The following is a 13,520-nucleotide window of genomic DNA, read 5'->3' as shown; positions in this document are numbered from 1 at the left end:
AACTAATAATTTTAAGCAACCTTTGACTTAATACTTTTTCTTCTCGTCGAATGGAATTGATATTTGACATAATTATAAAATTGACATGACTTTTCATTCTCAACCATAGAGGCTTGGTTTAGAGTACTATAGATGGTTTAGATTATGATGAAAGCTGGTAAAATATTGATATCTCGATGATTAATTGTAAGTGGTCAATTGGAGACCTTTGATGACTGGATTGACTCAACGATTGAATGAACTATACATGTGATATTGTTAGGATTGATCAATTGATGTGCTAGATAGGTAGGGGGAGGAGGCTGACTTATACAAGCGATATTGTTATTATCGATCAATTGATGTGCCAGATAGTTAGAGGGAGGAAGATGAATAATACTCGATCTAAAATTAAATATTTTTACATTTGTTGATTGGATTATTGACCATACTACAGCCAAACACGACTCACTTCAACTGATCACCACACTCAAAAGAACCCTCCAGCAAACTTCTCAAAGAGTAGTATGGTTTTGACCATAACAGCTATTTTAAAACAGATTCAAATAGAGTAAACTGCAAGATAATATATAAAATGCAATTGCGTTTTGATACTCAAACACAATATGACTTTGTCAAATTTGTCATCTTAGCCAAGCAAGTATACATGCATTCATAAGGAGGAATAAAAAATAGGACCAAACAGTTCAAAGTTGCTAGGGTTGGATAAAATGACAGTCCATGATCTCAGAGATGTTTACCTAATTTTAAAAAAAAAATGAATATGAGTGCTAACAAGATTAGGCACTTCATAAAGCCCAACTTTAACAAGAGAACATACTTTACAGTAGTGAAGCCTCACAACTACATCCTACTACAGTTGGTCTCCAAGTGATGAAGTTATGCCGGTAGCTTGAGCTTGACATTGTTCTTCAAACTGCAAATTATATCAAACTCTCCGTGCTCGGTAAAGATGGAAAGTGAAAGAGTGTGGTAATTATTCAAAGAAATCGAAAAGATCATTCACCTGCTGAAGTAGTAGTAGAAAAAATCGGCATACAGCAGTGTCTGAACTAATCCTGAGATCCATGCTGCAGAAAAAAAAAATCCAATTCAAGGTGACATGAGAATAAGCCAAACTTCATGAAAAAGGAAAACGGAAAAGAAAGGCGAGTCTTACTTATCCAATGAACATAATGAGGCTCAGTGAAGTATCGGTAAATCCAGTTCAGGATGTACAATGCTCTATATGCTCTGCGTCAAAAGTGTACGATGTCAAATTAATTTTCAAGTCAATATTCTTTGATGAAATCACAAAAGAATATATACACACACAGACTGATGTGTTAAATAAATAGACTATCCCTTTGCATACTTGGATAAAATTTTCAAATAACAAGTTGTTTCCCATAAAAGATCAGAACTTAAAATAAATATAATTCAATCAATTTGATTAGTTCCAAAATAACTTTCAGAGTACATTAAATAGCAAGTGCTCCTGAGTCCCAATTAGAGAGTAGAGCATCCAGAGCCACAAACTATGGTCCATGTGTTTTCCACTAGGACTTTGGAGAAAATATGCAATAGCATCTACCCCAATTACCCTATTAAGACATGTTTCTATCTACCCCAATCAATAGTGTTCATCGAGTAAAGGGGCATGATTAATCTTTTAACACTTCCAATCCAATTCATCCAACTTGGGTGGATGAATTTAAGTAGAAAAGACCAGAGAGAGAGAGAGAGATGTGAATCCTTCTTTGGTCCCCTTCTCTCTGTCATCAACTCAAATAAAAAAAATTCTTTCTTTCCCCCAACCCCTCACCTCCATTTTGGATCCTTCCCTTTCTGAGTAAACATACACTTGGAACCATAAACCCTATAGGGCAATGCTACAGAAAGTAGAGTTACAACCATCCATAGAAGGGGACCCGTTTCCAAAAACTTATGCAATACTCAGGATTCATTTCCTCCAAAAAGGAAAAAATATATATATATAAGAAAATAAAATGCTTTCTAAAAAAACCAGAAACAAGTTTTTATTTCCACCAACCAAATGTATATCTGTTTAATAATATAGGCAATTCATAACCATTTAGGCATGACAAAACAGCATAAATAACAGAAAGTTAAAGGTTTATCTTCAAAGAACAAATAAGTCCATTCCAGGAGGATGCAAATACCCTAATCAACATTTCAGAATTTCAGGAAGGCACCTTACCCCAGCAGAAAAACATATTGACCAGTTAAGTTGTCAATATTTCTTGTCCTTTGCAACAATATCAATTGAGGAAGTATTGCAACTGCTTCCAGATACAGCGAGAAGGTCCACAAAACCTATTATTAAGAGAAAATTGCAGGACAAAAGAGTAAGAGAAATTAGATAAAAAATAACAAGAATAATTCTAAAATAAAATCTGTTTGTCCAAAGAACATGCCGACCCCACCTAGTGGGATAAGGCTTAGTTGTTGTTGTCGTCGTCGTCCAAAGAACATCATAGTTGCAGTTGCATTGCACAATTTTCATAAAAGTTAGCAAATCAGTTTATTACCTCCTTAAATGTGAACTTTTCATTTATAATTAGGGCCAACAGTAGACATGGTAACACAAGGAAAAAGTGCCGAAAAGTATCTTGGTCCTTGTCATAAGATCTGCGAACAATCTTGTGTCTTCGGATGTACCAGACAATTGAAAATGAGCTCCCCAAGAATATAAGCTTCATAATTGTATTATAGACCGAGATAAAATCAGTAAATATATCCAAGTAACGCGTGGCAAAAACAAGAGCATAAAGCTCTTGCGTCTTCAAAGATATGCCTGTATCAAGAATGATTAACTTTGTTAAACTCTATGCACAGAAAAAAAAACAATTTGACATATTGTATCAAGAATCACAATTTGTTTACTCCAAATCAAACAAAGGAAAAATATATATCCAGAGAAGCTTATCTACTAGGTAGATGCTAAAAACTTAATTAATAGATAGAGGACAAAAATAACAAAATATTAGTTGCAATAGATACTAACGACCCAGTCATAAAAGGTGAATATGTAAGAGAAATTCCATACAAGAAGGTAAAATTTGATGTTTAAATATATATCAAATGCAGAAAATGCTAAGATTTTGCATCTTGTTCTACCGAATATAGATGGTCAGAAAGATATGGTTTAAAACTTTAAATTAGGCTAGGTAAAAAAAAGGGCAGCTCAGTGCACAAAGCTCCCACCAATGCAGGTCCTGAGGAAGGGTCAAACCATTGGGTCTATTGTACACATCCTTACCTTGCATTTTTGCAAGAGGCTATTTCCGTGACTCGAAACTGTGATCTCAAGGTTGCATGGCAACAACTTTACGATTGCGCCAAGGCTCCCATTTTTAAATTGGTTAGGTAGAGGGAGCGAAAATATATGGGCGAGGAAATAAATCAGTTTTTAAAAAGTCTTTTTTTTTTGGCACAAGTAAAAAAAAAAGGTTTGTTTATCCTCTGCTGAGCCAACATAGATGTCATTCATTAGCTGTATTAGCTGTCATGGGTTCAAATAGATAGCTATTGTAACTTCATAAGTTATATTGATATAAATGCATCACAAGATAGTGAGATACAATGAACTAAATATAATAGGAGAAGTCGAACCAAACCAAAAAATAGGTATTGTAATCAATGGAATAAACAGCAATAACAGAAAATATATATATTCCATTGGTTGTGACATCTCCTAAACAGCAATATATTATCTGTCTAAAACATGCTTTATAGGTGGGAAAAAAAATCAAAGGTTGTATACAATGAAATCAGTCAACTAGTTATTGGAAAGGTTGCTAAATGATCATAGAAAATTAAGAAAACATGGTATAAATAAAACCAAGTTTTAAAATCTCGACTCGTGCCGAGGTTTCAGTCTCAAATCGGAACGATAAAGTTTCGGTATCTAGAATATTTTGGTTAATATATAACCCTGTTTTTTTTACTCTCTTTACTCTATATTTGGACTTGAATGGGAAGCAATTAGCTAGATCACAATCCCCTTTTCAATCTTATGAACTACATATATTTAAGATACTTTTCGTAGATCCAGGAGAATTTTACACACCAAAATACTAATTTTCATATGCCTAAATGTGCAGAAGTAGTCACTCAACATCTCTATCTCACATGGGGCAGTATACAATGGAAAAGCAAGGCTAATGAAGCAAATGTTGTGGGTCACATTTAGCGTTACCTCTAAATATTTCTCAGTGAATTAATGTACTTAAAACTTAATATTTGGTTTGCACCACTGCAGTGAGATTCAAAATTTGTATGGGAGAAGACAGGCATAAAACCCCCGCCCCCATAGTTACAACAGAATGAAAAGAATTATAATGATTGCATCTATCCCCAAGCATTTAAAATAAAAAAACATGTTTTGGTCTTCGAAATCTTCTACCAGAGGTCATATTTGTCCATGAGAATTTACAAAATACAATTAGAATTTAGAAGACACCCGCCGCTCCACCACCTGCCCCATTGGAAGCTAAGGATATATACACCACACGACCAATCTAAATCAGACATACAGAAAACACACTCGCGATCCACACACTCTACGCAAGAAGATTCACAAAATGGATTTATCCAAGATCTCCCCTTTCAGGGGCGAATCCTAGGCCCAAACCCGAACTAGATTCCAAGAGAATAAAACATAAAGAACAAGGGTAGGACTTGCCGGCGCATGATTTGATGGTGTGGATCTTGAGGAGGAGGACGAGGACGCTCATGAGATGCGTCATGTCGCCCGCTAACCTGAAGATGTTCATCTCCGCCGACCCGCTGAGGAAACCCCGGACTTGAGCCCTCCGATCTCTTGACTCTGCGGCCGGGATACGATCGGCGAATGCGGAGATCGGCGATCTTAGGCCCCTGCCTGCCCCTCCACGGTTCCGCTTCCGCCTCTCTCTTCCGAAATCGGGATGCGACGACTGGCGAGGAGAAAAAAATAAGAAAGAACATTTAAAAGGATAGAAATTAACGGCGGTGATTGGTGAGCAACACGGCGGAGTGCGCGTTTCCCATACTGCTTCATCCGGGGAATGTGACTGGTACATGAAACACGCGCCAGATCCGCGGCCTAAAGCGATCCGAATCCGATAACAGAATGTACCGGTGGTGGAACAAATTGTGCTATACGGTACGGTCAGAATCTTCCTCCCCGTAGCTTCGGACCTCCTTGTTTTACTGTAGTATGTTTGGTTTGGAGGAATATCGTTTCAGATCCACCCTGTAATATAACATGGGTCAATAAGTTAAAATACGTAATTCGTTTTTAGATTTTATATACAGAAAACGGATTCTTAAATCTCTTTTATACTCATCTCACATCGAGATCTTATAGAAGAAAAAAATTATAAAATCCGATCTAATTTATATAATCGAATAGTTAACGTATTGATTAACCGTGGTAAGGGTTTGCACTAATAGATCCTACAATAATTAGTAGCTAAACAGATCTATGATGAGCCTCTAGTCCACCGCTTCATATTCGGGGGCGGATCTTCTGGACCCATTTTTCTTGGTCCGCCCCTGGACCACACAACTTGTATAAAAGCTCCCTCACGTGGCAAACACGTGCACGCGCCAACGCCAAAAGCCCCAAAACCTCTCTGCCCTATCCTCTCTTGACGCCGCGAAAAAGCCCTACCTCCCTTCAGCTACATACATCGTCGCCTGCGGCACCTCCGGCGTCGCATCCCTCCTCCCTCCCGCTGCCTCCAGCCGCCTCCTCCCTCCGACGTTGTGTCTCTCCAGCGACACCGACTTTCCGCGGCCTCCCTCCAACATTGCCGACCTCCAGCGCCCACGGCGACATCCCTCCCGCGGCCTCCCTCCAGAAGCTCCCCTCCAGCGGCCTCCAACATCGCGGCGACCTCCCTCCCGTGGCCTCCAGTGACTTCCCTCACCTCCAGCCGCCTCCCTCCAGCAGCTCCCCTCCCGCGACCTCCAGCGGCCTCCAGCTACCTCTCGACGCGAAAAAGTCCTAACTGAGACCTATGAAAAATCATTATGTGAGAGGTTTTGTTTCTTTTTTTGTGAATAATCAAAGCTCTGGAGAGGAGCACGGAAGCCTGAATAGTTTTTCCGATGAGTACGAACAGAATATTCAAAATGAACCTGTTCATTGTATTATTAGCTTTTTGACACTGTTTTCTTCCACTGATCACATGCTGTAACACCAGCGAACGTCTATTTTCCAGCCGTGCTTGATTCTCGTCTATCAATTTGACCTTTTTTTACATGGTGCAGGACGAGTTTGCTTCACAAATGGAGGATTCAATGGATTACAATAAGAAACAAGCAGTTGAAAGTTGAAAGTTGAAAGTTGAAAGCTGAAAGCATTGAATGTGAATACTCTCCATGCTGCAAAAGGTTGGAACCGCCAACCCAGCGGCCCCCTCAACCCGGCCCCACAAGTATGAGAGGGAGTAAATCACGGTGAATACGGGCCCAGCTATGACATGGTGGTCTCAGGAATGTGAATACTCTCCAGTTACTACAACAGACGACTAATTTTCTCGATATATTTGTCACTGATGTAAAGTTTGCCCTGTATAAGATAAGTTATATCAACCTCACTAAAATGTATTTGAAACATATTTGCAGTCAAAATTTTACAATATAGACAAACTTTATTTTTTTAATTGTTGATAGAAAGTGTGGAAATGAGTTAAAACGCTTTGTTGGGGGAAAATGTAATGTTTCTGGCGCAAGAGTTTCTGTTTAAGATGAAATAATAAAAGGCAGAGAGTTAGCATATACAGTTTGTTCTAAGTGTTAACTTTAGAATAATTTTTTAATGTTTTAATAAATATAGCATGAATTTTTAACTTTGACAATATATATCTGTATGCACTTTCAATTTTATAATAAATGTAACACATTATCGATATAATATGTTATATGACATTTTATAATACATTGCATAATATTTCTATAAAAAATTAAATAGTATTTTTTTAGTTAGTAGTTGATACTATATTTTAAAACAGATTAGCTAATATGGTTAGTTAATAACATGTTGAATTTATTAAAATTATAAATTCCTAGTACATTTATTAAAATATTTAAAAAATTATACTCAATTTGAATAACTATTTTATAAAAATAGGACAAATTGTAAAAATCTCAGAGAGTCTTGTAATACAAAACATTCTAGGGATGTTCAAGTGATTGAGAAAAAAAAATAAAGAAATATTTTCACTCCTGTCATTTTTCTTCTTTTCTTGCAAATCCTCTCACAGAAAGATTGAGACGTTCATCCCATGCAAAATCCTTGACAAAAGGAAAGAGGATACAGTCAATAAGCAAATAACATTCTCTGCAAGCTTACTTGAGAAACTACTGACAAAATGTTCATTCAAAACGATTCTTAAAGGCTGATAAACTCATTAGAGAAAAGATAAATTCTTTCTCAGTCTCTAAACCTTCTATAACGACATCACCTTATATACAATTTTAAAATAAACTGTCAATCACACTTATGATTTTCTTAAGTAGTTTTGAAGGCATCACCCAGATTAAAATTTATGTTGTTTCTCATGGTCCTCCTTCCAAGACCTCCATTTCCAACTCCATTGCCTTTTCTCATCATTGCTGAGAATTCATTGTAATCTATTTGGTCATCCTACAAAGCAACATGTGTAAATTTTAATGACGTTCTACTGATATTATATGACAGATCAACCATAATTTTAGAAGCCAAATTTTAGCGAACTGAATTACTATAAAGAATATTTGCATCCAAGGGCAAAACGAAACAAAGATTGTAAAAGACTCACATTATCTTGATCAACTTCTTTGATCATCTCATCAAGGTGAACATCATCAAGACCAAATTCTTAGCATGCTTGTGAAAGTTCATCGAGAGTTATGTAACCACTTCCGTCTTTGTCTTTGTCAAAATATGAGAATGCTGCCATTAGATTCTCGTCTCTCTCCAGCTTATTCATGTGAACTGTTGCTGCAAAAAATTCACCGTAGTCTATTGTGCCATTTTTATCAATATCAGCCTACAATTTCCAGATGATCAAGCAAATTAAAATTAGATTTTTTTTTTCAAGAATTGATGCAGTGTTCCTTGGAGAATTAGAACGGTACAACAACATTGACCAATCTTACCACATCCATAAGTGCCTATATCTCCAATTCCATAAGTTCCGATCCCACTCTTCTTAAGCCTTCTTTCAGTTCATCAAAGATTATGGTTCAACTGTTATCTGTATCAATCATTTTGAACAACTCTTTAAGACCAACAATCTCTTCTTCGGGGAGGCTTTCTGCAATAACCTGAAAAATGAAGAAATGCATAGTTGAGGAAACATACAATTTTTAGAAACACAGATTTGTAGACATTCTCAACCATGGTTGCATGTTCTCGCCCTAAAACATTCAATCTTAATTATCTAGACTAGGTACTTCCTTGGCACATTGGATGCACTTACACGTACACCCATCTGGCAAGGTATGAGACACTAAGACAATTCAACTTCCACCATAAGAGGTGTACAAAATTGAGTTTTAAACAGGTAGAGTGTGACGATAAAAATGAAAATGAAGTGACACTGTAGTTGCACAGTTCAGACTTAATGCAAATCACCACAATCTTCCACGACAATTACTGTTATAACACATCGACAAATCACAATTGGTGGAACCCAACTGAGCAATGCATTTCGCGGGAGGGGAGCTGCTGGAGGGAGGCGGCTGGAGGTGAGGGAAGTCGCCGGAGGCCACGGGAGGGAGGTCGCCGCGATGTTGGAGGCCGCTGGAGGGGAGCTTCTGGAGGGAGGCCGCGGGAGGGATGTCGCCGTGGGCGCTGGAGGTCGGCAATGTTGGAGGGAGGCCGCGGAAAGTCGGTGTCACTGGAGAGACACAACGTCGGAGGGAGGAGGCGGCTGGAGGCAGCGGGAGGGAGGAGGGATGCGACGCCGGAGGTGCCGCAGGCGACGATGTAGGTAGCTGAAGGGAGGTAGGGCTTTTTCGCGGTGTCAAGAGAGGATAGGGCAGAGAGGTTTTGGGGCTTTTGGCGTTGGCGCGTGCACGTGTTTGCCACGTGAGTGAGCTTTTATACAAGTTGTGTGGTCCAGGGGCGGATCAGGAAAAATGGGTCCAGAAGATCCGCCCCCTTCATATTCATCTCCGCAAAAGCCTCTAGTCTTTTGGATATTGTTGTCTTTTGGTAGCTCCGCCTTCAACATGTTGTGCCTCCAAGCTATTGACCTGACCTGCAAGGTTAATACTAGTGAGTAGGGGCTAGCGTTGTTAGCTTTTCTCCTCAGATATTTAAGTTAGCAAAGTCTTGAATAAAAAGATATCTCCGTCGAGAGTAGGGCTTGAGCTAGAAAAGAGAGGTCTTCCACGAAGGAAGGGCTTTAGCCCGCTGTGGGTTGGAGTGCCTTTCGTTAGAGGAAGGGCTTTAGCAAACTATGGAGCAGAGTATGTTTCAATAGAGGAAGCGCTTGAGTTGAAGTAGTAGAAGAAAGGGAGGAAGAAAGAGAAGTGAAAAAGTAGTGGTTGACTAGGTCAATCCACTGTCATTGTTTCTTCTTTACTCATAGCGCTCTCTCCTTTTGGTGGGAGTGATCTTGACCAACTGACCAACCCGCCTCTCAATGAGCCCCTATAGCCTTTTATAGAAATGAAACCCTCCTCCATGTATCAGCTACCTGTTCTAGCCACGTCTCTATAGCATCTTCCGACATTTTGTACTCTCACCATGCTAAAGGCACACAAACATCCTACCTACAGGTGTAGGACGACGACTGTCCTATCAGGTATGGGACAACTTCTGACATAATATGGTCCCAACAGATGGGAGATAAGTGGAAGTCAACTGAGTGGTACAATAAGGGATTTAACGAATGTTTCCCCTTGCCGTTGGTCTATGATTCAGTAGATTGTTGTTGACCTCCGATTTAGATAACCACCACTGTTGGTTGCTACTCGGAAAACCTATAGGTTCCACTGTACAAAAATTTTGTACAAAAGTCTGAACCTTTTCCTAGCTACCATGTGTTCTTTTAAATTAAATTTTGGATCGCCTGCGGAACTTAACACGTTTGATCCAAAACTTAATCTATTTGTTCTTTTAGGTTTTGACTTGGATCTCCTGCGGAACTTAACACGTTCGACCCAAGTCTCCTTAAGTTATTAATTCCATTAAATATTAATTTCCATAAAAGGTTCCCAGTACTGACGTGGCGAGGCACATGGCATTCTTGGATATGGGAGCAACCACCACTGACTAGACAAAACCTTTAATAGAAAGCTAATATTTAATTTCCTAAAATAACTTTAGGTTAACCAAAGAGAACAATCAAATCACAAGGAAAAGAAAGAAACAAAAGAACACAACTTCGAAAAAACATATTCGAAATTCTAGAACGTAAGCCTCTTGTATTTGGTATTATTTCCATAAATAACTAGCATGATGCGGAAATAAAATTTACTAGTTATACCTTGTAGAAAAACCTCTTGATCTTCTACCGTATTCCTCTTCTAACCTCGGACGTTGTGTGGGCAACGATCTTCCGAGACGAGAAACCACCAATCATCTTCTTCTCCTCCTAGCTAGGTTCGGCCAACAAAGAGGAAGCTTCACCAAGGAAGAAAAACAAAATACTAACCAAGCTCCAAGAGATGCTAGCTTTCTCTCCTTCTTCTTCTTCTTCTCCGAGTAGTATCCGGCCACCACAAGAGCTCCAATAGAAGGGTAGGGTTCGGCCACCACAAGAGGAAGAGAGGGAGAGGTTGGCCGGCCACACCAAGGAACAAAAGAGGGAGAGGATTAATAGATGTTGTGTCTTGTGAAGGCACCCTCACCCCTTCTTTTATATTCCTTGGCCTAGGCAAATTAGGAAATTTAATTACAATAAATTTTCCTTAATTTCCTTGACATGATTTAATTGAGAGAAATAAAATAAAATTTCCCCAATTAATTTCAAGTGGTCGGCCACATTATTGAAAGCAAAAGAGGACAAGTTTTAATCAACAATTAAAACTTCCTAATTTGTTTCCAAATTTTAAAAATAAAATTTCTCTTTAAAATCTCTTCATGGTTGATAAAGGAATTTCTATAATTTTAATTTTATCAACATGTGAATAATTTTAAAGAAAAATAAAACATCTCTCCAATCTAAATAAGGAAAGAGATCTAATCTCTTTCTTTAATCTTGTGTAGATCTCTTACTACACAGATATTTTAATTTAAATTCTCTTTAAAATATATCTTCCATATAATAATAAAAATTAAAATTAAAATTTTTATTTAATTTATTTTGGTCGGCCCTACTAGCTTGGGTTCACCACCCAAATTCATACCTAGGCCGGCCCTAGCTTGATCCCAAGCTAGCTTGGCCGACCCCTATTGGGTGGGTATAGGTGGGTATAGGTGGGTATAGAACTCTATAAATAAGAGGCTACGATAGGGACCGAGAGGAGGAATTGGTTTTGGTCTCCCGATAAAATTAAGCATCCCGTGTTCGCCCCGAACACACAACTTAATTTTATCAATGATAATTCATTCCACTAGAGAACTATCATTGAACTACCGCACCAATCCCAAATTACATTTTTGGGCTCCTTCTTATTATGAGTGTGTTAGTCTCCCTGTGTTTAAGATATCAAATGTCCACTAATTAAGTGAGTTACTGACAACTCATTTAATTAATATCTAAGTCCAAGAGTAGTACCACTCAACCTTATCGTCATGTCGGACTAAGTCCACCTACAGGGTTTAACATGACAATCCTTATGAGCTCCTCTTGGGGACATTATCAACCTAGTATCTCTAGGACACAGTTTCCTTCTATAATCAACAACACACACTATAAGTGATATCATTTCCCAATTTATCGGGCTTATTGATTCATCGAACTAAATCTCACCCATTGATAAATTAAAGAAATAAATATCAAATATATGTGCTTGTTATTATATTAGGATTAAGAGCACACACTTCCATAATAACCGAGGTCTTTGTTCCTTTATAAAGTCAGTATAAAAGAAACGACCTCAAATGGTCCTACTCAATACACTCTGAGTGTACTAGTGTAATTATATAGTCAAGATAAACTAATACCTAATTACACTACGACCTTCTAATGGTTTGTTCCTTTCCATTCTGGTCGTGAGCTACTGTTTATAATTTATAAGGTACTGATAACATCATCTTCTGTGTGTGACACCACACACCATGTTATCTACAATATAAATTAATTGAACAACTACATTTATCATAAATGTAGATATTTGACCAATGTGATTCTTATTTCTAGATAAATGTTTATACCAAAAGCTAGGCTTTTAGTATACACTCTAACAATCTCCCACTTATACTAAAAGACTAAGCTGCCATATCTGCTGCCATACATCTGATTCCCAACCCTTCAACATGTCCATCAAAAGCTCTCGCCTTAAGGATCTTAGTGAAAAAATCTATAGGTCATCATCTAATGCATTCTAGGCAGCAACAACTTCTCCTCGTTTATACGATTTCTCGTATTGGGTGGTACTTGCGCTCTATTGTGTTTACTTGCCTTTATAGACTTATGGTTTCTTCGAGTTTGTTATTGCACCAATATTATTACAATAAATTGTAATAATCTTTGGACAAACCAGAAATCATATCTAAGTCTATCTTGAGGTTATTGAGTCATTCAGCTTTTATGGCTACCTCAGAGGCTTGCCATATACTAAACTTCTATGGTGGAGTCCAGAAAAACACCTATGCTTATCACTCTTCCATAGTTATGACTTTACCTCCTAAAGTAAACACAAAACCCCGAGGTTGACTTATTATTGTCCCTATCCGATTGGAAGTCAAAATCCATGCAACCCACAAGGACCAAATTAACTGCCTTGTAAGCTAGCATATAATCTCTAGTGCATCTAAGGTACTTCAATATATGCTTTACTGCAGTCCACTGTCCTTGTCCAGAGTTACTTTGATATCTGCCAACTATGCCCTTGGCAAAACAGATTTCTTATCTCGTGCATAGCATTCATTAGGCTTCCGACAGCCGAAGCATAAAGAACTGCCTTTATTTCCTTTATCTCCTTTAATGTCTACAGAGACATATCTTTAGATAAAGTTACTCCATCCTGAAAAGGTAAGAAACCTTTCTTGGAGTTTTGCATGCTTTAAAACGAGCAAGGATTTTTCCGATGTATGAAGCTTGGGATAAGTAAAATATTCTTTTCTTGCGATCCCTTATTACTTTGATCTCAAGAATATATATACATTCTCCCAAGTCCTTTATATCTAATTGTTTGGACAACCATACCCTTACTTCTGACAACATTTTGATATTGTTTCCAACTACCAAAAATGTTATCTACGTATAGTACAAGAAATACCACCACGCTTCCATCACACCTTTTGTATACACAAGACTTATCCGGTTACTAAATAAATCCATAGGTCTGGATTACTTTGATAAACCGGATGTTCCAAGACCTTGAAGCTTTGCCTCAGTCCATAGACTGATTGAGCTTGTACACAAGAT

General features: G+C 38.0%; 1 protein-coding gene and 1 pseudogene across 2 annotated transcripts; both read right to left on the bottom strand.

Moving 5' to 3' along the window:
* Window positions 1–546: 546 nt before the first annotated feature.
* On the bottom strand, window positions 547–4,963 carry LOC122046864 (ER lumen protein-retaining receptor). 2 transcript variants are annotated; one of them, XR_006130408.1, is made up of 7 exons: window positions 4,688–4,963; window positions 2,532–2,797; window positions 2,201–2,316; window positions 1,160–1,233; window positions 1,007–1,070; window positions 821–916; window positions 547–740 (listed from the first exon to the last, which is right to left on the bottom strand). XR_006130408.1 is itself a non-coding variant. In XM_042607773.1 (6 exons), the coding sequence occupies exons 1-6, from the start codon at window positions 4,776–4,778 to the stop codon at window positions 880–882; spliced, it is 648 nt and encodes a 215-aa protein (XP_042463707.1). In that variant the 5' UTR covers window positions 4,779–4,963; the 3' UTR covers window positions 547–879. The 2 variants fall into 2 exon arrangements, 1 of the variants encoding a protein (XP_042463707.1); XM_042607773.1 differs by having other exon boundaries at window positions 547–916.
* Window positions 4,964–7,307: 2,344 nt separating this feature from the next.
* LOC122046863 lies at window positions 7,308–9,615 on the bottom strand (annotated as a pseudogene).
* Between the last annotated feature and the right edge of the window lie 3,905 nt (window positions 9,616–13,520).

This window comes from Zingiber officinale, chromosome 2B, assembly GCF_018446385.1.
Source record: "Zingiber officinale cultivar Zhangliang chromosome 2B, Zo_v1.1, whole genome shotgun sequence".
In the NCBI taxonomy this organism is placed as follows: Eukaryota; Viridiplantae; Streptophyta; class Magnoliopsida; order Zingiberales; family Zingiberaceae; genus Zingiber; species Zingiber officinale.
Note: the sequence above shows the minus strand (reverse complement) of the source record. Positions and strands in the feature narration are given on the sequence as shown.

Excerpts from the sequence above, each read along its gene's own strand:
- LOC122046864 (XM_042607773.1), bottom strand. The coding sequence starts at position 4,778 with ATGAACATCTTCAGGTTAGCGGGCGACATGACGCATCTCATGAGCGTC. Across the intron at positions 2,798-4,687 it reads CACCATCAAATCATGCGCCG|GCATATCTTTGAAGACGCAA; the intron begins GCAAGTCCTACC and ends TTCTTGATACAG. Across the intron at positions 917-1,006 it reads TTCTACTACTACTTCAGCAG|TTTGAAGAACAATGTCAAGC; the intron begins GTGAATGATCTT and ends TATAATTTGCAG.